We start from the raw sequence: 26,653 nt of genomic DNA, 5'->3' as shown, positions 1-26,653 counted from the left end.
TTGAGTTTTCAAATTTTTTAAACTTTATTGACAATTTTGACAATTGTTTTCTGATATTTTGCAATTTAGATTCTTTCCCTCCCTCCCAGAGCCAGAAAATAGTTATATAATATTATATAGTTAATATTAATAGTTAGAAAACAGGTTATATCAGTGCTTTCATGCAATACATAAAATTCCTCATGCTATGACAAAAGACACATCACACATACAATAAAAAACTTATGAAGGAAAAGATGGCATGCTTTGATCAGCAATCAGACTCCAATAGTTCCTTCTTTGGCTGTGGACAGCATTTTTTATCATAGGTCCCTTGGGTTTATCTTGGAGCCTTGTTTTGCTGATCATAGTTTAGTCCTTCTCAGTTGATGATTATACAGTATTTCTGTTACTATAATACATTGTTCTAGTTCTGCTCACTTCACTTTGTACCAATTCATATGTCTGCCTAGGTTTTTCAGGACCATCCCATTCCTCATTTCTTACAGCAAAATAGTTTTTCCATTACACCCATATACCAGTTTCACCCATTCTCTAGTTGATGAACACTCCCTCAGTTTCCAATTCTTTGCCACTTTACAAAAAGAGCTACATTTTAATGCAAATAATCCTTTTCCCCCTATCTCTGATTTCTTTGGGATAGACTCAGTAGTGATATTGTTGGGTCAAAGGATATGCAGAGTTTTATGGCCCTTTGGGCATAGTTCCATATTGCTTTCCATAATGTTTATATCAGTTTGCAGTTACACAGTGTATTAGTGTCCTAATTTTTCTACATCCCCTCCAACATTTATCATTTTCCTTTTTCATCATGTTAGCCAATCTGATAGGTATGAAGTGGTATCTCAAAATTGTTTTAATTTGCATTTCTTTAAGTGATTTTTTTAATATGACTGGTTTTCATTTTTCATTTTCATTTCATTGCCTTTGACCACTTGATTGGTGAATGCTTTGTATTCTTATAAATTTGACTTGGCTCTATATATTTGAGAAATGAGGTCTTTGTCAGACACCTGCTATAAATTTTCCCTATTTGTTGTTTCACTTCTAATATTGGTTGCATTGATTTTCTGTGTACAAAGTCATTTTAATTTAATGTAACCAAAATTATCCATTTCATTTTTCATGTTCTTTATGTGAACTTCATGTTTCAATGAAGCAAACAGAATGGAAATCGTAACTTATTTGCATACAAACTGATGGTGCTGTCAACATGCAGTATGCAAATCTGACCTCATGCATGAAGGATTCAGTAACTGTATTCATCATTTGGAACAAATTTGCCTTATTCTTAGCTTCTGACTTCAACCCCAAGCTTTGTTCTCTGAAAAAAGTGGATGTATATTCCTGCATTTCCTTTCCCTTGCCAAGAGTCTTGTACTCTACTGAATTTAGAGAAAGGTCAAAAGAAAGTGAACTAAGTTATCCCAACGGCATTAAGGATGAAAGAGGACAACCACCAACCAAAAGCTGGACAAGATCCACGTTTTTTTCTAACAAATGCTGCACTGTCAGTGGAGCCACTATATATGAGCTCTAACATTCTAGCCCTATCTGAAGTTACATTTATATACTTATTGAGGAAGTGGAACTAAAGAAAATGTGGGAAAACCAGTTGGTTTGGACCAGGGAAGGATATATAGAAGACATCTGCATGCAACAGTTCTGAGGAAACTGAAGGATTCATTCTCAAAGTATCTGAAGATGGGAAAGACACGAAAAAAATTGGGGGGGAAATCTCAGGCCTTATTACCATTAAAAGGTGCCATCAGCAACCATCAGCCCACATGCCTTTCCAATCTATACAAAATTTCTATAATAATAATAATGTACATCAAGGACATCCTTGTTGAATCTATGTGGCTTTTGTAAGCAATATTTCATAGTAGACCTTATCTTTACCATGACACAACTTGCCAAAAGAGGCAGAGAATTCTACACCATGTCACTGTGCTTGTCTTTTATAAAAACAAAATGCTCTTCCCCAACAATGTGCCTTCCCATGCACATGTCAGAATTTCCCCAACATTCCTTATAGCACATGTATAACCTTTATTAAATTGCTTATCTTGAGGAAAGGAGGGAGAGAATTTGGAACTCAAAATCTTAAAAAAAATGAATGTAAAAAATTTTTTATGTAATTGGATGAAGAAAATACTTAAAGTGAAAAGAAAAAGATTCTTTATAACAACAGCAAGAACCTCATGTAATGATTCTCCAGTTGTTATAGCAAGTGCTAAAACAGGGAGATATATACTCACTAAAGGCCTTCACTTCAAGCACAGAGGTCTGGTGAGGACCAAAATAAGGACTTTTTTCCTACAGATGGTGCTATAACAGCTCCTATTTGCATGACTTTGTACTTATTGTATTGAGGCCTCAGCAGTGCAGTCTTCTCTAGATCTACAAACACGCGTTTGGCCTGCTAACCACACAGGAAAAGCCCAGTGGTCAAAGTATGACTTATTTTAGACAAGAGTTTATTAAGCGCCTGTTATGTGCCACTGTACCAGGTGTGGGGGATGTTAAGTACAAAGGATGAAGCAGTCCCTAATCACGAGGAGTTTCCATTCCAACGGGGAAGGATGAGAACATGGAAATCTATACAACATAAACAGAAAGCAAATGGACAGTCAGATACAAGGGAGTTTGGGCGGAAGGGCATGAAGAGTTGAGAGGGGTCAGGAAAGGCTTTAGGCCCAAGATGGTGCTAAAGGGAGAGAGGGTCTGGGAGGTGGTGAGGTGTATTCCAGGTGTGTGAGAAAGACAGAAAAAAGGCACAGAAATAGATGAGTGTCGTGTGAGGTGTGGAGGCCAGGCTGGCTCGATCACGAGGGGGGGGGGGTGCCCAGGTCCAGGTCCAGGATACAGCTTGAGCAGTTGCTGCAAATGGATGAGATTAGCCCAAAGTTGACCAAGAAGAGGAGGAAATAACTATTACCTTTGGGAAATGTGTGATTTTTAATGACCTCAAGCTGTTCCCTAAAATAAAGGCCTGTCCTTTGAATACCAATATTCTTCTGACTTTGTATGGCGGTGATTAAAGGAATACAGAACAAAAGTCTCCACAGAACTGAAGCCGAGTATGACCCAAAGGGCAATGGAGAGTGCATGGCTGGCATGAACAGATGGCAACACATTAAAATAAGGAATTATATGGGAGGTATATTCTAAAGGATATTGTTAAAGAAATACATGGTAAAAAGGAGTGGGTTGCATGGTGAAAATGAAGGATAACTAATAGACCTATGTGCTGCCCCGGGACATCGCAGTATCAAAAACGCTTTAAGGAACACTCGAGTACATTGGGTAGACCCTCCATGGAGAATTAAGGGGAGGAAATTGATATGTTCTGAATAGGAAGGGCAGGTATAGATGTAGTGCAATCTTTGTTTTTGATTTTTTTAACCTTCAGAGGAACAGCAAGATCTAGGCAATGGAGGTTAAGACTTGCTCAGGGTCACAAAGTTAGGATGTATTTGAGGCCAGATTTGAACCTAGGACCTCCCATCTCCAGACTTGGTTCTCTACACTGAGCCACCTAGCTGTCCCTTGCAATCTTCTTTGTTGAAGAAAGCATGCATATTAATGAGATGACAGATCTAGAGTATTGGAGACAGATGCCCAATAAATATGGGTCAGGAGCTCAGAAGAAAGGTTGAAGCTAGAGTTCTAATTTTAGGAGTCATCCATAAGAGTAACAATAAAAAAAAAAAAACCCAAATCCTTACCTTTCATTTTAGAATCCATAGTTGGCATTGGTTCCAAGGCAGAAGAGCAGTAAGGGCTAGGAAACGTGGGTTAAGTGACTTGCCCAGGGTCACACAGCTACGGAAGTGGCTGAGGCCAGATTTTAACCCAGGACTTCCTGTATTTAGGCCTGGTTCTCAATCCACTGAGCCACCCAGCTACCCCCCCTAAGAGTAATATTATAGCCATGGGAATAGGTGATTTGGTGAAGAGAGAATATATATATAATAGACAGGTATGTGCTGAAGACGGAACTTTGGGGAACACCTACATACATGAGGAAGGAGACACAGTCATGATTAGTGAGGCAGGAAGAAAACCACAAGGTCAAAGTATCAAAAAAGCAAAAGGTTTAGAGAAGTGGAAAGAGATGTTAACAATATAAAATGTTGCAGAGTTCAAGGAGAATTTTATTAAATTCAGCAAAAAATGATTAGGACTAAGAAGGGGTTAATGGATCTATCAATTATCAGTTTATAATTTCTGTTCTGGGAACAGAAACCAGATTAGAAGGGACTAAAGGAGGAGGGAACAGTAAAGAAGTGGAGGGATCAACCCTGAAATATGGCATCCTGGAATAAGATGGTGATCATTCCATTGAGCTTTGCTCTAGTCAGGCCACAGTCTGATAAAATGTGCTCATATTTAAGAAAGGTAGAAAGCATCCAAAGTGGTGAGGGGCCTTGAACCTCTGCCACATGAGGACTGGTTCAAGGAACTAGGGATGCTTAGAGCCTGGAGAAGAGCAGGCTCAGGAGAGAATTATTTTCAAATATCCAAAAAGTTATCATTTTGGACATTAGACTTTTTCTATTTGGTTCCAGAAGGCAAAACTAGGGAGCAATAAGTAGAATCAGGAAAGATGCAAATTTGAGTATGAAGTAAGGAAAAACTTTCTTACAATGAGAACTGTTCAAAAGTAGAATGGGCTCCCTCAAAAAGTAGTGGGTGACTCCTCTCTGAAGTAGTCAAACAAAGGCTGGATAACCACGTCTTTTGGAACTTGTCATGGAGCATTTTCCCTGCCAAGTATAGTTTGAAGATTTACTGCAGATTACTGCAATCCTTTCCAAAGTTCTGAGATTCTGTGATTTTTAATAAGTTAAAGCAGTTAAAAAAAGAGAAGAAAATTGGAATGGGAGTTGGAGTGGAGGAGAAAGGTTTGGGGTTTTTTGTTTAGGTTGGTAGAGATCTGAGAATGTGTGATGATAGAAGGAACGATTCGATGGAGAAGATTGAAGATGCAAAAAGAAGGCAGATGATTGATGGATCAAAGTCCTGGAAAAGAAGTAAGTCATCTATGATAGTAAAAAGCAGAAATTCATGGATTCAAAAGAGGGTTAGAATGGGCACTTTCTATAGTGCTCCAAAACTGTATGAGCTTAAATACTAACCCACAAGCCCACATGTAAAACAATTCTCCAAGAAGCCTCCATTGCTTCTTGGTCTATCCTCTCTCAAAACCCCAACCTTGCGGCTTAGCCTTTTTTTTTTTTTCAGTAACGAGAGAAAAACCATCAGACTAGTTGTTTCAAAGTATCTGGTGATTCCAAGGGCAGGTCCATAAAATCTTCCTCCAAGGGAGTAGGTTTCATTTCTTCTAAGGATTCTTCTGAATCTTGCTATGGACTACTGCCCAAGAGTTCCTTGGCTTCATGGAGGCTGCAGAATAAATGCCAGCAGTTAGTGGGGTCTACGAGGTTACTTATTTTGAAAGAGAGAGAAAGCTGGACCCAAGGTGAAAAATGGAAAAAAGATCAAGAGGGGACTTTATAGCTTAGTATGTCATGAAAAACTGGGCTTGAAGACTATCCTTCCCTCTCCTCCCTTTTATATTTAATTCAGAAATCAAACCACCAACAAGCATTTGTTGGGGCAGTTAGGTGGGCATTTCCTAGCTATGTGACCCCGGCCAAGTCACTTAACCTCAACTGCCTAACCCTTAACCATTCTTTGGCCTTGGAACTTATTGATTCTAAGACAGAAGGTAAGAGTTTTAAAAATAAGCATTTGTTCAGTGGCTCTCCAGTGTCTGACACCAACCCGTGCTCCCCTTACCTCCCCACCCCAAAAGCAAGAACAGAAACCCAGTCTCTGCCCTCCTTCAGGATGAGCTTTAGCTGCCCCAGCTCCTGTGAGGAATGGAATTGACAACCAATCTGGATGAGTTCTATGTGGATAATTTATCTTGTACCTCCTTGAACTACATAGTAAACTGATTCAAATGAGTTTCCTTTCTAAAACAATTTCTATCCGAACTGAAAAAATAACTCCCTTTCTCTTTTCTTTCTACACCTGTTCACTAGGCAACCTCTTCACCTCCCATGAGTTCCCTTATCATCTTTTTGCATATGACTCACAGATCTGTACACGCTTAGTCTTCCTCCTGGGATTCAGGCTGGCATCTCGGCCTACTGGGTGTTTTGGACTGGATGTCCTCTAGTCATGTCAAATTGAGCCCCAAGCGGGGCTTATTATCTTTCCCCCCCAATGCCACATTTCTTCTGAATTTCCCTATTGGTATCAATGGCACCATCGTCTTTCCAATCACTCATGACAGCTGCCTTGGTGTCTCTCTCAATTCCTCATTTTCATCCACTCTACATAATTGCCAAATCTTGTCATTTCTTTCTCCACAACGTATTTCTCCTCTTTATGTACAGGCATTATCCTTCATCACATCTCCTAGACATCTAAAACTGCTTTCTAACTTGCCTTGCAGCTTCAAGTCTTGCCCACTCAAATCTATCTTTTGCACAGCTGTCAAAGTAATTTTTTAAATGGTAGTAAAATTTTAAATGGTAAATTTTTAAATGGACTGACCATGTCACATACACACACACACAGCCCCCTCAGTAAACTGCAGGGCTCCCTATTACCTCTAGGATCAGATGTATGCATCTCTTTTGCTATAGCTCTTCTCAACCTGATGCTTTCCTGCCTTTCCAATCTTACACATTACTCTCCTCTTCTTACTCTAAGGTCCAGCCATATTGATCTAACTGCTGCTCCTTATACACAGTCCTCCACCCCTCCTTTCTGGGCCTTCATGCTGGAATGCCTTCTCTTTCCCTCTCTTAAAATCCCCAGCTTGCTTTGATACCCCACTCAAATTCTACCTTCAGTAGAATGTCAGGCCCCTGGTTCCTACTACTTTCCCCTCTGTAGCATATATCCTACATACCTACATATGTATATGTTTTCTTCCCTATTAGAATATAAGCTTCTCAGGAGCAGCTAGGTGGATAGAGTCAGGCTTGGAGTTGGGAGGGCCTGGGCTTAAATCTGGTCTCAGATACTTCCTAGCTGTGTGACCCTGGGAAAGTCACTTAACCCCCTTGCCTAGCCCTTACTGCAATTCTGCCTTGGAGCCAATACACAGCATTGATTCTAAGATGGAAGGTAAAGGCTTAAAAAAAAAAGAACATAAGCTACCTGAGAGTGTGGACTATCTTTTCTTTTTCTTAGTATTTCCAGCCCTTTGCACAGAGCCTGGCTTATAGGCAACCATTTAATGCTTTTTTGACTAGGGAGCTGGTTAATGTGCTTCAAATTTTAATTGGCCTGAACTTAACCTAAAGGAGTTCATAGCTGAACTTAAAAAAAAAAAGCAGAAGCATCAGAGATGAGTCTTTGAAATTCTCAGAAGTGATGCTACATAATTGTAGATTATTAATTTCAAAATGTGACTGAACAAGTATCAGGTAGAAGTTTCCACCTATACCCAAACAGCATCAACTTCCTGGGCCAAAAGATAACAACAGTTCAATCTCAAGAAAGATTAGAAAATGGATACCTGGGGGAATCAGTTCCTTCCTTGTCTTCTTCACTCCATTCCAAATCAATGGCATCTTGCCCTTTGTTCCTCACAAAGTCCTCATCCAAACCAACCTTCCGTAATATGTCTCGGTATCTGCGCTCGGCCTCTTTCCTGGCACAGACCTGTGTAGTGACCAATTAGATAATTGTAACTCATGTTCCCCTCCTCCCTCTCTCCCTTGTGTTCTAACAACTAGTGGTTCTGAGTAATGAGCATGGATCTTTTCTGGAAAAAAAATACTTCTTAATATGTCAAGAGCAAAATCATACTTAAGATGTCTGTACCTTTCCTGGGGAAATGGGGTTTAAGGGCTCCAGTGAAGTTTGAGACTGAATTGGCTGGGGAAAAAAAACTAACCTAGGGAAGAAATTTGAAATTGTTTTCAGTAATTTTTTAGTGAAACAAGTCAGGGCTAGAGGCCATGATAATCTACTTTCTCCAGGCTTCAGAGGATGCTCCTGGTGTTAAGAAAAATACTGGTAGCAAACTTCTGAAACAGAATTTTTTGTTAATGCACATTTCACATAAATCTATGGTGTATAGACTCCCAGTAGCCTGAGACAATGAGCCTTGAACTGAGAGGTGTATATATACATATACCTGAGCAAGATTACAGAAATTCAGTTCAGAGGAGCTCTGCCAAGTGAAGGGTCTTTCTTGGCAACGCTGCTTTTTCACTTTGAAGGCACAGTACCCTCTTGACAAGAAGGTCTGAGGTTTTCCTTAGTAAAATGGTTAGATCTTATCATATCTCATATCCCTCTGTTCTATATATGGTAATAATGAGGATAGTTAAGGCTATTCTGTAGCTTCAGAGCTGATATAACTATTTTGACAATTAAATAACTATTTGGGATAACTGGTAGGTTCAGGGGATGGTATTTAGGGCCACTAATCTTGTTTGGGAAGGGTAGACAAGCCCAGGGCAGACAGAGCCAGACTCTGAGCTAATAAACACAAACAATATATAATCACAGGACAGTTTGGGTTTAATAAATAAAGGAAAGGTGGAAAGGGGATTTGGGATTATCTAAACTAAATGTCTATTCCCACCAGATCTAATAATCCCTTTACAGGAATTTCTTCTTAGAGAACTTCCTACTCTACTTCTCTCTAACCTAAATCTATAGTCCCTAATCTTAACTAAAACCCTCAACTATACCCCTCTTTGTTAGAATTACGGAAAGGGTCTGTGTAAGGCTTTGCTAAGGCCAGAGAAGGTCTTAGATCCAAAAGGATCCAGACTTGATCTCATAGTCTCTGGAGATGGCTCACCAGGAAATGCCTCGATGGATAACAGCAAACAAGGAATCAGGAGAGATAGCCACCAAGAAATCTGGAGCTAATGCCTCCAGAAGTCTCCAGAGAGCCCACTAATTAACTGTCTTGGTCTCAGCCTAAACCCTTCTCAAAGTTCCAGAAACTTCCTGCTGGTCTCATGCCACTCTTCTGCAAATGTCACCACTTTCCTTACAACTGAGCCAAATGAGATAAAAGCTCCAGGCACTCCTGGATATGTCAGAAGATACTGAAGGCATGCACAAACTTCCCTTGGCAATTCTATTATTACCAGGAAGTCTACTATTAATGTTAAGCATTCTACAATTATTGACTGCTGATTCTCTTATACAACTACTTACTCAATTAATTTATTCTTTATGATTAAATCTATTATAATTACAATTTATGATTAAAATACTGATTACCAAATAGGGTTACATTTGGAGAATATACAGCTGTAAAACAATGAATGTAAACTGAAGTCGATTAATTAGATTACCTTTTACACTAGGTAACAGTCAATTAAATACTCAGTGGGGCACATGAGGCCAGCTGAGGAGCCAGTAATTCCAAATAGGCAGCTGAAAAAACCCAGCTGGTTTCACAATTCCTTTGGAAACAATGGAGTCATAGCTCTAGGAGTGTGGGTGGACCCAGATTTAGCCTTTAATAACCTCAATATAGCTTGTCTGTAGCATTCCTAGATTTCCCAAGAGTGTCTGTGATTAACTCTCGCTTCCTCAAAATTGCTTAGAACAAAATAAGAACAGCAGAGGGGCTGTATAATGATCTTGTCTTAACTATTCATGGCTCACCCAAAATGGGTCCACAACTTAAATATGGTTATTGCCTTGTCTGAAACGTATTCTACAAGCTGTTCATGGGGTTGAGGCCACCTAAACTGATCCTGTAAAATTCCTAATCCCAGAATAATCTCAGAGATACATGGGGAGGGGCTACCTTTGGGGAATGAGTGAAATGACCCTGATGCTAATTAATGTGAATTCTAGACTGAAATTAAAACAGCTATAGAGAAGAAACTATTTAAAGTATGTCTTTTTGTACTTCTCTGTGAGAGAAGCCATTAATAAGATGCATGCAAGATGGAAAGGTTTACAATATTTTGAATGACAGCAAGGCCTCCAACTCACATCATCTTCCTGAGGTGCAAGCTAATTATTTAACTACTGACACTTAAATGTTAGAGGAGCACTTAAAAACATTCTCACAGAAGAATATCCAATTAACAGTTAAGTAAATGGCAGTCTTTTCTTTGTCAAACCTGAACTCTACCTGGGTCACTTGTTCAAAGAGATAGGGTCTATTCTGGACTCTCCTCTTCATTTCCTCCAGTTCTTCTTTATATTCTTTTGTTCTCTTTTGGTCATTGAGCCTGAAATTAACAAGATTTCTGTAAAACATCTCATTTTCTTTCAATCGAGATTAATTCCAATTGAGAACAATCTCCTATAAAGTTTTTGTCGACATTTAGCAAAACAATTTGTGGCTACTACTAGATTGCTATATAAAATATTCAGTCATCCTGGTAATGATACCTTTTTTTCCCCACCAAGACACAGTTGTGGGGCAGCTAGGTGGCACAGTGAATAGTGTCAGGCCAGAATCTGGAGGGAATGGCTGCAAATCTAGCCTCAGACACTTCCTAGCTGTGTGATGCTGGACAAGTCACTTAACCCCTATTGCCTACCCTTTGCCTCTCTTCTGTTACTAAGACAGATGGTAAGAGTTTAAAAAAACTGTTTTTAAAAAGTCTTACTGTCACATATTTCCCAGAGACAGTAGTATTTAAGTGCCTACTATATGACAGGCACTGCGCTAAGTGTTGTAGAGACAATTACTCTCAATTGGGTGCTTTTTTTTTCTCTCCTCCACAGCATTACAGGAGACACTAACCAGTTCTCTTTAAGCTTTGCTCTGTATGTCTCCTTCAAGCTTTTATGGGGATCCATGGCTTTTGCTCGTGAGGTCACAGATTTAAACATAGATCGACATTTCTTCCTATGTTGTTCCAACCAGCGGGCACTCTCATTCTCTTTTTCTTTCTTTTCTTCAAGTGAGCATCTAAATAGAGCAAGAAAGAAAATGAGATGAAGACTGACAACTTAAATATGTTATATATGCCTTAAATACATATACATACACATATGAATATACATCCTCAAAGACTTAGGGCAGTTTTCACTTTAATGCAACTTTCTTTTCTTATATATTTATATGTAAATATATGTATATATAAATAAATGCAGCTTTTGTCTAGATCTTTGACAGTCTTTGAATGAATTGTTAGCCCCTATGAGAAGAGATACTTATCCAACTCTGACATTTGTAATGAGTTATAAGATATAGTTATATCTTATATATTTATGTATATATATAAATCCACTGACTCACAGCTGGTAGATTCCAGAGTCAGTTAATTGAATCTCCAATCAAAATAGTAAACCAAAGCAATACCCGTGGCTGCAGAAACTTGAAGAAATCCAGATTCCCACCAAACTTATGTGATGAAGTATGAATTCAAACTTTGTCTATCAATCAGCACCTTTTAATTTAATCAACCAAAAACTGAAAACATCCCTACTTAACCCTTAATACTAAGTAAGGGAGTTCAGTCACTTACTTAGAGAGTTCTACCCTATTAATCCAATCATTTAGACACTTGTGAATCCTTATTGATACCTTCAGAGGATGAGAGATAGATCCCACAGACATGTCCCCCTGGGCAGTGCTAGGCAATTTGGAAGCTGTGATTGGCTGCTGTGAAGAGGGGAAGGGACAGGAAGTGACTATAAAAAGTACTGAAAGTCTTCAGCTGGGCTTGAATCTTTGGCTTGGAGCTTCAGCTGGGGACCTGCCTCTTGGTGAGTGAGTAGCTGGCCTACATGGATGGAACTCTGGGTCCTCCAGTTAAGGGTTAACAAGCCCTGCCAGGCTAAGCCAAGCACCTGAGCAATATTTAGTGTGATAGGCCAGACATCTTCTCTACCCTCTTTTTTTATTTCTCTACTTTCACCCTTTCCACCTCTTTGTAAATAAAAGCTATTAAAAATCATTTTGATTTGAGCTATAATACTTTAAATTGGTGACCACCATATTATTTTACAATTCTCACATATTTAGTCAAACCATAAATTTAATTCCTTCCACTTCTTACCAACTTGAATGCAAAAGCATATATTCAAAATGTTAGAATGTGGGGCAGTGAGGTGGCTCAGTAGTGTTAAAGATATTTTTAGAGTTGTGACCTAAACCTAAATTAATTTGATAACCAAGGAAATCCAATAATAAAATACTCAAGTCAGCTGGAAATTTATGGTGATTTTAATTAATATAGAGGAAAGAGAGAGAGAGAGAAAGAAAGAGAGAGAGAGAGAGAGAGAGAGTTAATTTAAATTGCTCCAGCTCATGCTGAGCCAGGTAGGAGTTCAAGGCCTTGGCCAAGGGGCCTCCCCTTAGAGCCAAGGGAAAGGGGAGTCAGTCTTATCATTCACTATGTGACCGTCTCAAGGAAGCTGTCTGAGGGAGCTCCTCCGAGCTTGAGTTCCAGGATCGAACTGGCGTCCAAGCCTGCTCACAGGAAGTGACCAGCCAGATCCACCTCTCCAGGAAGAGCCAGAAGCTTCTCTGGAGAGAGCCACTGAGCCCTTTTACTCTTGTGTCTCCTCCTCTAAATGCCCATTTTTTTAGTTCTCATCTTCTTGATTAGATTATATCTTTAGGTTTACTTTAGAGTTACTTAACACTTCTTTGTTAAGTTCACCTTTTGTGAGTTACTTAACCTTTTTGTGATTAATTTAACCACTTAACACCTTTTTGTATTAAGATCTTAAAATAGACTTAGCTTAAAGTTCTAGCTTCACTATAAGGTAAGAGCTAAGTACCTTCATTGTTCAATCAGGAGATTACAACTTTATATTCCCCATAAGGTTAAATCTAAGTAGGGTGGAGTAATTTAAAGTTCACAATAGATAGAGAGACATGCCTTGAGATGGGAAGTCCTGGGTTCAAATCTGACCTAGCTGTGTGATCCTGGGCAAGTCACTTAATCCTCATTGCCTAGGCTTTACCACAACTTCTGCATTGGAACTGATGGTTAGTGTAGATTCTAAGACAGAAGGTAAGGGTATTAAAAATAATATAAATAAATAACAAAAACAAATATTAGAATGGAATAGGGATGAATCCATGAGGACTTGTAAATGCAAGTCTACAGAAAAAAGAAATGAGGCTTTCCTTTGGGCAGAGGCATATCATCCCTTAAACAACACTCTTGAGATCTTTGTTTAGGTCTTTTCAAATTATACAGATACAAAGTGGCACTCAGGTTGACCATCCATTATTTTTTGCATCTGTCATGTGGCAATCTCATTCTATTTACTTGTTGATATCTTTGACAACATTTCTTGTGCTCAAACCATCATTGGCAATTATATACTGTAGCCTAGTTATACTTTAGTGACCTTCAAGTTGCTGCAGCTTTGATTATCTGGCTATTGTGTTATTCCATGATTCATGGCTTTAGTGCATGTGATAGCAAACCTATGGCACAGGTGCCAAAGATGGCATGCAGAGTGGTCTCTGTGGGCACTGCCCCACCCACCCCAGTTCCATTAATAGCAAGGCAGAGGGCCAGAGGGACTAGGGTAGAGCTGCTCCCCTCCCTTCTTCACCATGCCATTTTTTCACATGCCCTGCCTTTATACCTAGCAGCCCAATGGGAGTGCATAGAGGGTAAGGTGGGTGGTTCACAGGCAGCAGAGCTAGAGGGGAGTAGAGAGCTTGGACCACTCCCCTCCCCTTCTCTACACTCACTGAGGACATTCCTTACTTCACCCGCCCCTCTATCCGGCAGCCTAATGGGAGTGTTTTCTCCCTCCCCTGTGTGGGGCAAGGTGGGGTGGAGGGCGCCACACTTGGTCCCAGAACTCCATCTCTAAAAGGTTTTCCATCACTGCTATAGAGTATCACCAGGATTCTTATCCAAGTTGAACTCACCTTTGTATCGACCAATTATTTATCATTTATTAAACATCTACAATGTGTCAGGCAATGTGTTAAGTGCTGGGGATACATAAAGAAGGAAAAGGTAGTCTCTTCTCTCAAGGAACTTATAGTCTAATAGGGAAGAAAACATGCAAACAAATATATGTGACTGCTAAGGTTCCATTCGCCATCCCTGTGACTTTCTAAATCGAGGCATCCCTTCTTGGCAAGAATTCTTCTGTTTTGTCTTTCCTTTTTAGAATATGAATTTTTAATAGTTGATATTTTATTTTTTCCATCTATATGTAAAAACAATTTTTAACCTTCACTTTTTTACAATATTGAGTTCCAAATTCTTTCCGACTCTCCTTCACTTCCCTCTCATTGAGAAGACAAACAATTTGTTAAAGGTTATACATGTGTATTCATGAAAAATATATTTCCATGTTTATCATGTGGAAGAAAACAGAGATTATAAAAAAAGAAGAAAATTTTTAAAAGAAAAAAGCTTTGGTCTGCATTCAGATTCCATCAGTTCTTAACTGTCTTGGATTTTCATATTGCTGAGAATAGCTAAGTCATTCACAATTGATCATTACACAGTCAATATAGCTGTTACTGTGAACAAAGTTCTCCTGGTTATGCTCACTTCACTTTTCAAGCCTTCCCAGCTTTTTCTGAAAGCACTGCTTGTCATTTCTTACAGCACAAAAGAATTTAGTCACAATCATATACCACAACTTATTCAGTCATTCCTCAATTGATGGACATGCTCTCAATTTCTACATCATTACCACCCCAAAAAGGGCTGCCGTAAATATTTAGATTGTGAATTTCTTGAAGGTAGCCAGCTCGATGGCACAGTGGTAGGCCTTGAGTCAGGCAGATTCATTTTCCTGAGTTCACATCCTGCAACCAATACTTAATAGATTTTACCCTGGACAAGTCACTTAACCCTATTTGCCTCAGTTTCTTCATCTGTAAAATGAGCTATAGAAGGAAATGGCAAAGCACTCCAGTTATCTTTGCCATAAATGGAATTAAAGGAGTCAGATAGAGCTGAACAACAACAAAAGGGATTGTCTAACTTTTGTATTTGTATCCCTAACACTATTTGTTGGTATATAGTAAGTACTTAATGAGTGTTTTTCCATTCATTCATGTCTAGCGCCTTCCAAATCTCTTCTTAGACAAAGTATTCATGACATACAGGTATGAGCTTCTTAGCAGTCTAAAAGTTTTCTTTCATTCCTTAATTCCAAGCCAAATTTTCCAACTTTTTTTGCTCTCCTCCTCTGTGCTAGTCTTAGCACTGATGTCAATAAGCATTAGGAATTTAACGTTGACACAGATTGGATGTTCACATTAAGTTTCATCTTCTGTAACTGATTCAAATATCTTCACGCTGGTCTGAGTCAGTCTTGACAAGGATTTATAGTACATACAGGGATTATCACAAAATAATCAGATGGACAGTAATGCCTAAAGCAGGAAATCTTTCACTATGGCACATTTTAATTCACATGGGAAGGCTCAAAGCCTAAATAAACATGGGAGAATAGGGAAGTGAGGGTGGAAATACAACTCAGAGCCTCTCAATACCATGATCTTCAAACCATAGGGAGAAGAAGAACAGGGTCAACAAAGGTCCTTCAGAAAGGCTACCTCTTGGACTTGGCATATATTCAGCTTCATCAGGCTCTGTGATTTTTCCTAGTCAGTGTTCAGAATAACACCACCACCAATAATAATAGCTAGCATTTATATAACACTTTAAGGTTTGCAAAATGCTTTACAAATTTCTTATTTGAGCCTCACAACAACTTAGAAGGTAGGTGTTATTATTATTCCCATTTTAGAGATGAAGAAACAGAGGCAAACAGAGGTTATGGAATATGCCCAATATTAAACAGCTATTAAGTGTCTGAGGCAGGATTTGAACTTGTATCTTCCTGATGCCAGGTCCAATTTACTATCTGTTGCAGAATCTAGCTGTCTCAAACACTTCCTAGAAGATTGTCTGAGTTGTGTTCACCTTCATCATAATCAATCAATAAACATTTATTAAGTTCATACTATGTGCCAAGCACTGTGCTAAGAACCATTTATGTGCCCTCCAAGAGATTACAATCTAACAAGAGAGACAACATGGAAATGTGTACAAAATAAGCAATATAGGATAAGTAGGATGAAATTAACAGAGGGAAGCCATTAGAAATAAGAAGGGTCAAAACCACGCAAGATTTAGAAAGAGTTACAAAATGCAAAATAAATAATCTGGATTACATCAAATTAAAAAGTTTTTGTACAAACAAAACCAATGTAACCAAAATCAGAAGGGTAGCAACAAATTGGGAAACAATCTTCATAAAAACCTCTGACAAAGGTTTAATTACTCAAATTTATAAAGAACTAAATCAATTGTACAAAAAATCAAGCCATTCTCCAATTGACAAATGGGCAAGGGACATGAACAGGCAGTTCTCAGCCAAAGAAATCAAAACTATTAATAAGCACATGAAAAAGTGCTCTACATCTCTTATAATCAGAGAGATGCAAATCAAAACAACTCTGAGGTATCACCTCACACTTAGCAGATTGGCTAACATGACAGCTATGGAAAGTAATGAATGCTGGAGGGGATGCGGCAAAGTGGGGACATTAATTCATTGCTGGTGGAGTTGTGAACTGATCCAACCATTCTGGAGGGCAATTTGGAACTATGCACAAAGGGTGATAAAAGAATGTCTACCCTTTGATCCAGCCATAGCACTGCTGGGCTTGTACCCCAAAGAGATAATGGACAAAAAGACTTGTACAAAAATATTCATAGCTGCGCTCTTTGTGGTGGCCAATGTAAACCTCAAAATTTCTTAGACTTATAAATGTTGGAAATTTCACCATTGGGAAATTTCATACTTGAAAAATTTCCTATTGATAGTGGGTCTTGGCTATTGGAATGTGAACCCCATTGGCATGAGAGTTCCTCCTCCTCCCTTCTTAAGATTACTTTAGGACAGAAACCTTTTGCTGAACAATGGAAAGGACTTTGACCTATGCTTAAGCATAGAACAGGAATTTCTTTGAGTCATGATTGATTTTAGAATTGATACAATGGAGATACTTGGAATCAATCTCCACCCTACTCAGTACTAACAGGATTGAGGAAGGGCTGCAGCATAGATCAAAATTTAATTATTCCAATCTCTACCCTACTCAGGTTAACAGGATTTAGGAAGGGCTGTAGCAAAGGATCAAAGATTTAATTATTTGAAAATATGACCTTCAACAGACATGTGCAAAGCCAGAGACCTCTGGGCGGTCCTGGGTTAAGCTAGAGCCTCCATTGGCACAGGGAAATTGATGGACAGTGATTGGTAGATGTGAGAACTGAGGGGAGGGAACTTGGATGGTTTCCTTAAAGATAGAGGGCTCTGAAGACTCAGGGTGGTGGTTGAGGAGTTTGTCTGAGTGGTTGGAGTGTGCTCTGAGAAGCTTGCTCTGAAGGAAGCTGAAGGTGGGGGCCTCTGAGACTGTTTCTCCATTTTGGTCACGTGAGTAATAGGGACTGATCTCTTTTCTTTGCCCCAGCTATCTAAGGGCTTGGGCCTTTTGGCCCAGCCTAAACAGAAGGGGTATTTAAGCCCTATTCCCTTCTCTCCCTTTTCTCTCTCTCTATCTCTAATTCCTTTCTTCCTCCTGTTGTAATTAAACTCCATAAAAGATTGACTGCTGACTTGAGTTTTCATTTAGGAATTACATAGCTGAATTCCTTGGCGACCTTAAATTAATATATATCAGTCTTTTAAAAGTGATTTCCTTGTCACACCAAAAACTGGAAAATGAGGGGATGCCCTTCAAATGGGGAATGGCTGAACAAATTGTGGTATATGTTGGTGATGGAATACTATTGTGCTAAAAGGAATAATAAAGTGGAGGAATTCCATGGAGACTGGAACAACCTCCAGGAAGTGATGCAGAGCGAAAGGAGCAGAACCAGGAAAACATTATACACAGAGACTGATACATTGTGGTACAATCGAAGGTGATGGACTTCTCCATTAGTATCAATGCAATTTCCCTGAACAATCTGCAGGGATCTAAAAAAAATACTACCCACAAGCAGAGGACAAACTGTGGGAGTAAAAACACCGATGAAAAGCAACTGCTTGACTACAGGGTTGGAGGGGATAAGACTGAGGAGAGACTCTAAATGAACACTCTAATGCAAATTCCAACAACAGGGAAATGGGTTCGAGTCAAGAACACATGTGATAACCAGTGGAATCATGCATCGGCTATGGGAGAGGGAAAGGTGGGGGGGGGGGGGGGTGGAAAAGAAAATGATCTTTGTTTCCAGTGAATAATGTATGAAAACGACCAAATAAAATAATGTTAAAAAAAAAGAAATAAGAAGGGTTGGGACAGGCTTCCTGTAAAAGATGACTTTTATTAATAACAGTTGGGCCTGGATGCCAGGGAAGTCAGTAGGCAGAGTTGATAAGGAAAAGTGTTTCAGTTATAGGAGAAAGCAAGAGGAAATGCCTAGAGCTGAAAGATGAGTTTTTATTTCAAGGAACATCTTGGGCTCATTGAGATCAATAATCAATTTCCCAAGTACAGTAAAAGCAATTTTCTTCCAGAAATGTGCCTTGGAAGCAAAGATGTGAGAATCTAATGCTGCCATGTTAGAATAATATACAATGTATGGGACAGCTGGGTGGCCCAGTGGATTGAGAGTCAGGCCCAGAGATGGGAGGTCCTGGTTCAAACCTAATCTCAGATACTGTGTGACCCTGAGCAAGTCACTTAACTCCCATTGCCTAGCCCTTACCACTCTTCTGCCTTGGAACCAATCAGTCAGAAGGTAAAAGTTTAAAGGAAAAAAATAAAAGAATGCTATACAATGTATATATTCTTGCCTTCACTCAAGGAATGAAGAACAGTAAAATTCTACCAATTCTAACACTCTAATCTCATCTTGCTGACTGTGGCTGAGGACCCCAGCACATGGGTCATGGCTTTTGGACACATGGGATGAACGGTTACTTCTAATACAGCTTGGAACATGACACTGACTTACGTAAATGTCAAAAGGATTGAGCACTCACCTGACAGCAGATTCCCTTTTCCTGGTGGCATCTGTGATATGTACTGGAAGGGTGTTAGGGGAGAGGGAGGCAAGACCATTCAGAGAATGGCTCCTTTGTAATGGAGCCATGGATGACTGTGAAGCATTCTAAAAGAGATGAAACAAATGTGATTGGAACATAGTGCAAGATCTGTCTCTGTCCATTCCGAGGTTGATTCAACTAAGAGGTAAAAACATTCTAAACTGGTGTCTTCAATCTCCTCAGGGCTTTTCCAACAAGGGTCTTAAATGCTAAGCTAAAAGCCTAAAGGACAAGGGCCTCAGACACCACAACCAAGGTAGGGATAGCAAGAGCCTCAAATTTCTGATTTAATTTCTAGTCCTTGGTAAAGATATAATGGTGTTAACTGCTAAATTTGACAAATTTTTCTCAGTCCTGATCCTTCTTTCCCTTGCTTCAGCATGCAATCTGCTAACCTATAAATCTATTTGGGTCTTCTCTCCTCCTTAGGCATCTTTGACACTATCCTGGTTTTCTTTCTGTCTTTCTGATCTCTTTTCTATCTCTTTCAAGGGTTTGTCATCCACCTCCTATTTCTGCTAAATGTGATTGTTTCTCAAGTCCCTATTCTTGGGCTTCTTTCTTTTTTAACCCCTTACCTTCTGTCTTAAAATCAATACCATGTACTGGTTCCAAGGCAGAAGAGCAGTAAGGGCTAGGATTCTGGAGGCTAAGTGACTTGTCCAGGGTCACATAGCTAGGAAAGGTCTGAGGCCAAATTTGAACCCAGGACATCTAGGCTTGGCTCTCAATACAATGAGTCATATAACTATCCTCAAAATAAGCTTCTTAAAGTACATGTCTTGCCTCAAGTGAAAGCACAGTGGCTGCCATGAGATTAGGTCTCCAACACGGAACCAAAAGCTCCAATAGGGTCATAAACACTAAGCTAAATGCCAAAAGGACCAGGCCTTAGATACTTGGCCTGACCCAAAAAGATATTTTCTTTTTAAATTTTTTCTTTTTAATTAATTTATTTTTAAAACCCTATCTTCCACCTTAGAATCTATACCATGTATTGGTTCCAAGGCAAAAGGAAGGGTTTTGCCTTCAATGGGGGCTAAGTGACTTGCCCAGGGTCACACAGCTAGGAAGTATCTGAGGCCAGATTTGAACCTAAGATTTCTTGACTCTAGCTGGTGCTCTTTCCAATGTATGACCTAGTTGCTTTTTCCCTTTCATTCTCCATTTCTTTTTACACTTTTCCTCTCTTCTAGCACTTATAAAAATCTGGCCTTCTTTACAAGACATTAAATTCCTGGCTGTTTCTAGTACTGGTTAGAACTTCTCCCTTGCCCCTTAACATAAGAGGCCATAAGGAGTTAGCATAATACTTGTTCCTTGCGGTCCTTTCCAGACTCTCACTTTGTCAACATAACTCAACAACTTTTCTTGGTTCCGCTTGTCTATCTAGATGACTCAATCCAGATCACTGTTGGTGTGATACAACAGCTTCCATAACATTGTCCAAGTGTTTATAATTTCACCTTTGGTTCTGTTGCTTCCTTGCTGGGCCTCTGGCAGTGATGGAGACTAGCAGTTCTCAGCTGGAATGGTTTGTTCTGTGTCGCTTCTCGGTTCTCCCTTTTTTGGGCAGCTTCTTTTTGGAAGGCCCAGTAAAGACCCTGAAAGTCAGGGACACTGGGATTCACCCTAGGTCGGAAAGCAAAGTCTCTCTGCAGGAAACCGAGTTTTTCTTGCCATGTTCGAGTGGATATTCGAGACTTTGGATCAGTGTATCTATTAGAAGTGATGGGGGATGAAGCTGTCTGCAGGAGGTCAGTAGCCCGTCTCTGTATACGGAGTTTCCTGCACAGTTCAGATTCTGTGAGGAAAAAAAGCAAATTAAAGAGCTTGGAGGGAAGGACAAGACAGGAATTACCATGACCAAATCATGTGCTATAGAACATTAAATGTTTAGACACATATTGATAATGATTAATAATCCCCCAGGTCTCCCTGGTCCTAAGCTAGTTACTCTACTCCAATAAGGCCAATATTCATTAAATGGGGGAAAAATTTCCTTGAGTTTACCCAAAGTATCTTATTTCTAAAACAGTCACAAAAAATCATAAAAAGGGACAATTCTACATAAAATAATTTAATTACTCAGTGCCATACCAAACTATCAAAATTATTTTATAGTGCTAGGAAAAAAAACCAAACCAAAATTCATATGAAAGAACAAGATGTCAAGACTGTCTAGGAGAATTAATGGGGGAAAAAAAGAAGGAAGGTGGCCTAGCCATACCAAATATCATCATCAAAACAATCTGGTAACAGATAAATAGAATGGGGGAATTGGTGGAATAGGTTAAATATACAACATACAATTGTAAATGACCACAGCCATCTAGAATTTGATAAACCTAAAGGCTCCAGCTTTTGGGACAAGTATTCATTAGCTGACAAAAACTGCTGGGAAAACTGGAAAAAAGTATGGCAGATACTAGGTATAGACAAATATTTCCTGCCCTATACAAGAGTAAGATCAAAATGAGTATATGATTTAGACATAAAGGGTGATACTATAAGCAAATTATGGAAGCATGGAATAGTTTACCTTCAGAACTGCGGATAAGAGAAGAATTTATGACCAAACAAGAGATAGAGATTATAAAATATAAAATGAATATTGATTATATATTAAAATTTTCTTTGTACAAACAAAACCAAATAACCAAGATTAGAAGAGAAAACAACAAACTAGGGGGAAAGAATTTTACATCAGATTCCTTTGATAAGGGCCACATTTCTCAAATATATAGAGAGCTGAATCAAATTTATAAGAAAACAAAAGTCATTCCCCAATAAACAACTGGAAAAACTGTTAATTGCTCATGGATAGGTTGACCTACTATAATAAAAATTAAAATTCTTCCTAAAATACTCAAATTATTTTACATATAATTTCATTGAATCATAGTCCTGTGATTTAGTATGTCAGATGGTTTTTTCCTTATGAGTTAGGAGTAGAATCAGAGCTTGAACTCACATTTCTGTATTGTTAATATAGTTCTTTATATATTCAAATATTCTGCTTCTCAGGACCTTCACTATACCTTTGTGAGGTTTTTAATTACCTAAGTGAGCAAACCATTTACCATAAAAACTTATTCCTGAGTCTTCTTTGTTTTTCATAACTTTTTCTAGTAACCAATCTTCTATCCACCATGGTGACTAGATAAAATGATCAAGCTTACTATAAGAGGGGTCCTACTTATCTTTTTTTTTTTTAAACCCTTACCTTCTGTCTTGGAATCAGTACTATGTATTGGCTCCAAGGCAGAAGAGTGGTAAGGGCTAGGCAAATGGGGTTAAGTGATTTGTCTAAGGTCACACAGCTGGGAAGTGTCTGAGGCCAGATTTGAACCTAGGACCTCCCATCTCTGGGCCTGGCTCTCAATCCACTGAGCATCCAGCTGCCCCTCTACTTGTCTTAAAGAGGGGCTGAGACTCCCTGAAAGCTCAGAGTTCTGTGCTCCCTCTGAGACTTGGGAGCCAAAGATGCTTCAATGTCATAAATAACTCAAGTCTATCATTATCATTTCTCTGAGCACATGTTCAGATCCTCTGAATTCTTATAGTGCTCTATGGTTCTATTCCTAAGACCCTTACATGTGGGAAAACGGCAAGAGACTGGGACTCAGGAGGTAATGTAGGATCCCTTGGAAGTTAGGTTATTTTACCTTTGAGCTTGTCACCCAGGGCTGGCTCCAAGACCGACTTGGGGATCTTCTTGGTGACTTTTTGCTTTGAAGACTTCAACTGAATCATTGCTACTGAGCCCTTCTGTCGAATGGCTTCCTTTTTTTGCTCTTCCTTTTCCAGGAAGCTGAAGGGCTTAAGAGAAGAAAGGAGCAATTCTTTCCTTTTCTGGATTCCTGCTTGTCTTCGGGCCTCATTCCGTTCCATGATCTCCTGATAGAGGGGCAGATGGACATGAGCGGGCACTGGCTGAGCCTGGAATTTCTTCTGGCACTCAGCTTCCTCTTGGTTCTGCTTCTCTGCTTGTTGTTTTCTTTGTTCAAATGAGGCACAAGATGGCAGACATCGGAACTTCTTAAGTGATTCTCTCACTGTCATCTGAAAGGGCTCTGGGGTAGTAACAGAGGAGACCCAGGCCAGGGTACTCCTATGTGGCGGACAGAGGCCAGAAGCTGAGTAACACCTTGCTTGACCATACAGGCTTTCTTGCGTAAGGTCACTCAAGGAGCTGGACTTTGGGTTGTCAGAGCTGTAGAAAAGAAATCAAAAGGTATCTAGTCTGTTTTTAGAATCTGAAATAGAGGGAAATTAGTTCCTTTCTATCCTTGGGACAGCAGCCTAAGACCCAGAGTGGAAGGCTCCGTTCTCTTTTCACCAAACATAAAGGCTTAGGTTCTACATTTTTTTTTAAACCCTTACCTTCCGTCTTGGAGTCAATACTGTGTATTGGCTCCAAGGCAGAAGAATGGTAAGGGCTAGGCAATGGGGGTCAAGTGACTTGCCCAGGGTCACACAGCTGGGAAGTGCCTGAGGCCAGATTTGAACCTAGGACCTCCTGTCTCTAGGCCTGGTTCTCAATCCACTGAGCTACCCGGCTTCAATAATAATATCTTATATTATCTATATCTATATTATATTATCTATATCTATATATTATATATATCTATATCTATATCATATCTAATAAAATCTTCCTTTATTTAGTATCCCTATGCTTTTAGCTTCTGCTTCCTTCTCCTGGGTTATACAGGCTGTTTCAGTGTACACAGTTTCCTCTCAGAACAAATTAATGGCTACCATTCTCCATCCATGAGGCTCTTTTTTTTAAACTCGAGTGGTAAGGGCTAGGCAATGGGGGTTAAGTGACTTGCCCAGGATCATACAGCTGGGAAGTGTCTGAGGTCAGATGTGAACCTAGGACCTCCCGTCTCTAGGCCTGGTTCTCTATCCACTGAGCTGCCCCCCATGCTGCTTTTTAAAGGAAATAAAGGTTCAATGACTTGCCCAGGGTAAAATAGCTAGTAGGTTTTTTAGACTAAATTTTAACTCAGGTTTTCTTGACTCCAGACCCAGCACTCCATCTACTGTACTAGTTAACTGCTTATAAGAAGGAGGTGGGATGGGTTTTAGTAGAGAATTGACATATTTCTGTTTGGAAAATTTCATACCAGAATGGTGTCTCATTTCTATTTACCTACAAGTGCCAGTTTTCAATTTGGGAAGCAACAAACACAAGTAGTACAAGTATAAAGGAAACTTGATAAAGAACTGGCAGATGAATAAATACAAGTTGGTTGGTTATTGTGCTATGTACTGGAAGAGGGTCAAAATGACATCATTATGTCGGGGTCAGCGTACTACAGTGGGTCTGATTGTGGCTGATCAGACCCATCTGAGCTGGGAAGGATCAGGCCAGCCACAGGCTTTTTCAGAAGAAGCCCCTATATGATGAGTTTTTATGAGGTTCACTTTACCCAACACTACTCTCCCCACTCTAAAGAGAGGCTCTTATTTAACTTACATAAAAGACTGATGAAACTTGGCCTGTGCTCTCTGTCTGTTATTGTCTTGGAAAAAATTCTCCAATTCCTCATCCTCTCTAGAGGCTTCAATCCTCTCCTTGTCCAGCTTTGCCTGATATACTGAGTTTGAGCAGTGTCTGATTTTTTTCTTCTGTGTCTGCAAAATCTCATAAAAGCAGTCATCTGAGTCAGAAGTAGTCAAGTCTGTCTCAGTCTCTTCTTGGAGGAAATCCTTCAGTTTTCCTGTCCTGTGGAAGACAATTCCATTCTCATGTGGTTCTTCCTCGGTCTCTGAGTCTGAGGATGATCTGGGGCAAAATATCTAAGAAGAAACAGATGACTTTTTGGCAAAACCATAATTTTAATTCAGACTTGGAATGTTCTCCAAAGAACCTCTGTTACTTTAATGTCCAGATCTTGGGCCCACAGTGTTGTTTTTTATATGCTTATATATCTTAAGTTACTGTTAATTTTGAGGCCATTTAGCCCTTAATCTTTTGTTTATGCTTATGTAATGCCATAGGCATTGTGAAATCTTAGTTTAGTAGTTTTAGATTGAGAATAAACCTTGGATGCCATTTTTTCAGAGTTCAATATATTTTGATTTTTTACCAATTACATGTAATAACAAATTTCTATAGAAGTTTTCCTAAGTTATATGACTGAACTTATCTCTCTCCCTCCCTTCCTTTCCCCTCCTCATGTTGGCAGGCCATTTTATTTGGGTTACACATGTATTATCATGCAAAACGTATTTCCATATTACACATTTTCATAAGTGAATAATTTTATAAAATCAGGATCCTGTAAAAAGGAATTCTTTATTCTTTTTTTAATTTAAGGGGACCTGGAGGTTCTCTTACCATAGAGATGTGTAGGGATTTCAACTAGCCCACAGTGACAGGAAGACTTCCTGGAGACAGGAAGGAAGAACCATAAAGGAAATGAGGTAGAGGAAGGGGGATAAAAGGGGCCAAAGTCAGTTGGTCAGTTGTTGACAGTTAGGTGCTGGCAGTTGCAGGGAAGTCGGCTACTGGGAGTGTGTTGGGTTGGTGGTTGGCATTTAGTTGCTAGACTATAAAAGGCAGGCCTGAGTTTATTGAGAGGATCTTTTGGCTTTAGCCTTTAGAGGTCTTTTTTGGCTTTTGGTTTGAGTTGTTAGGTTTTTTCCCTTGAACTTTTTGGGATGTGGTTTGTCTTCATTGACAGACCTAATTGGGGTTGGATTAAACACTGATTGAGTTGGAACTTTGTGGGGTGGTTGTTATTAGTGGCAGTTATAGGTAGATAAAGGCAGTTTAGGTAGTAATTATTGGTTGTTATACGATAACTAGTATAGATATTAGGAAATTTTCTTTCTATCTCTTTCCTATAATTCTCTCCTTTACTATATTCATTTTATTTTATTCTTTTACTATCTTTATTTTAATTAAACTAAATTGTTAATTGTTAAAAGCTGCTAGAAGTTTTCTTTCCTCTGGCTTAAAGGGATAATATTAATTTACAATTCTACTATATTCTTATTTAAACTTAAATTGTTAAAAGCTGCTCTTACTTCATCAAAACTCCTAATTTAACCCTTACAGCCCTAAAACATAAATCCAAATAAACAGGTGAAATAACATATGCTTTCATCTGCATTCTGACTCCAATAGTTCTTTCTCTGGAAATGTACAGCATTCTTTGTCATAGATCACTCAGAACTGTCTTGGATCATTGCATTGCTGATAATAGCTATATTTATCACAGTTGATTGTTCCACAATCTTGCTGTTATCCTGAATAGAATTCTCCTGTTTTTGCTTATTTTACTCTGCATCAATTGCATGTAGGTCTTTCCATCTCTTTCTGAAATCAATTGGATGGTACTTTTAACACTTCATTTCCTTAACATACTTTACTTATTCTCCCTTAAGGAATGAGCTAAGCTGCTCTAAACTCCTAACGGGCACCCTTGGCATCTCTCTCATAATAGCTGATACTTATACAGTATATAGTATATCACTTTATAAGCTTTATAAGGCAGATTGGTGGCACAGTAGATAGTGTGCCAGGCCTAAAGTCAGGAAGACTCATCTGTGAATTCAAGGCTCCAACACTTATTATATATGTGACACTAGGAAAGTTATTTAACCC

General features: G+C 39.1%; 1 protein-coding gene across 2 annotated transcripts in view; it reads right to left on the bottom strand.

Annotated features, from left to right (window-relative positions):
• Window positions 1-26,653, bottom strand: part of FAM161B (FAM161 centrosomal protein B) — a 29,339-nt gene continuing 2,686 nt past the window's right edge. Inside the window, exons 1-9 of one of the 2 annotated variants that reach the window (XM_016427816.2) lie at window positions 25,382-25,458; window positions 24,518-24,840; window positions 22,698-23,245; window positions 20,496-20,833; window positions 18,967-19,094; window positions 10,766-10,933; window positions 10,145-10,244; window positions 7,547-7,692; window positions 1-5,412 (exon numbers count right to left, since the gene is read on the bottom strand). In XM_016427816.2, the coding sequence (XP_016283302.1) occupies window positions 5,373-5,412; window positions 7,547-7,692; window positions 10,145-10,244; window positions 10,766-10,933; window positions 18,967-19,094; window positions 20,496-20,833; window positions 22,698-23,245; window positions 24,518-24,840; window positions 25,382-25,384 (1,794 nt within the window). In that variant the 5' untranslated portion in view covers window positions 25,385-25,458 and the 3' untranslated portion in view covers window positions 1-5,372. Of the gene's footprint in view, window positions 5,413-7,546; window positions 7,693-10,144; window positions 10,245-10,765; window positions 10,934-18,966; window positions 19,095-20,495; window positions 20,834-22,697; window positions 23,246-24,517; window positions 24,841-25,381; window positions 25,459-26,653 lie in introns of those variants that run through there. The other variant, XM_001375464.4, reaches the window with a different exon arrangement.

The sequence above is a fragment of the Monodelphis domestica genome, chromosome 1, assembly GCF_027887165.1.
Source record: "Monodelphis domestica isolate mMonDom1 chromosome 1, mMonDom1.pri, whole genome shotgun sequence".
Lineage (NCBI taxonomy): Eukaryota > Metazoa > Chordata > Mammalia > Didelphimorphia > Didelphidae > Monodelphis > Monodelphis domestica.
The sequence above is the reverse complement of the archived record's forward strand: the minus strand, read 5'-3'. Positions and strand labels throughout refer to the sequence as shown.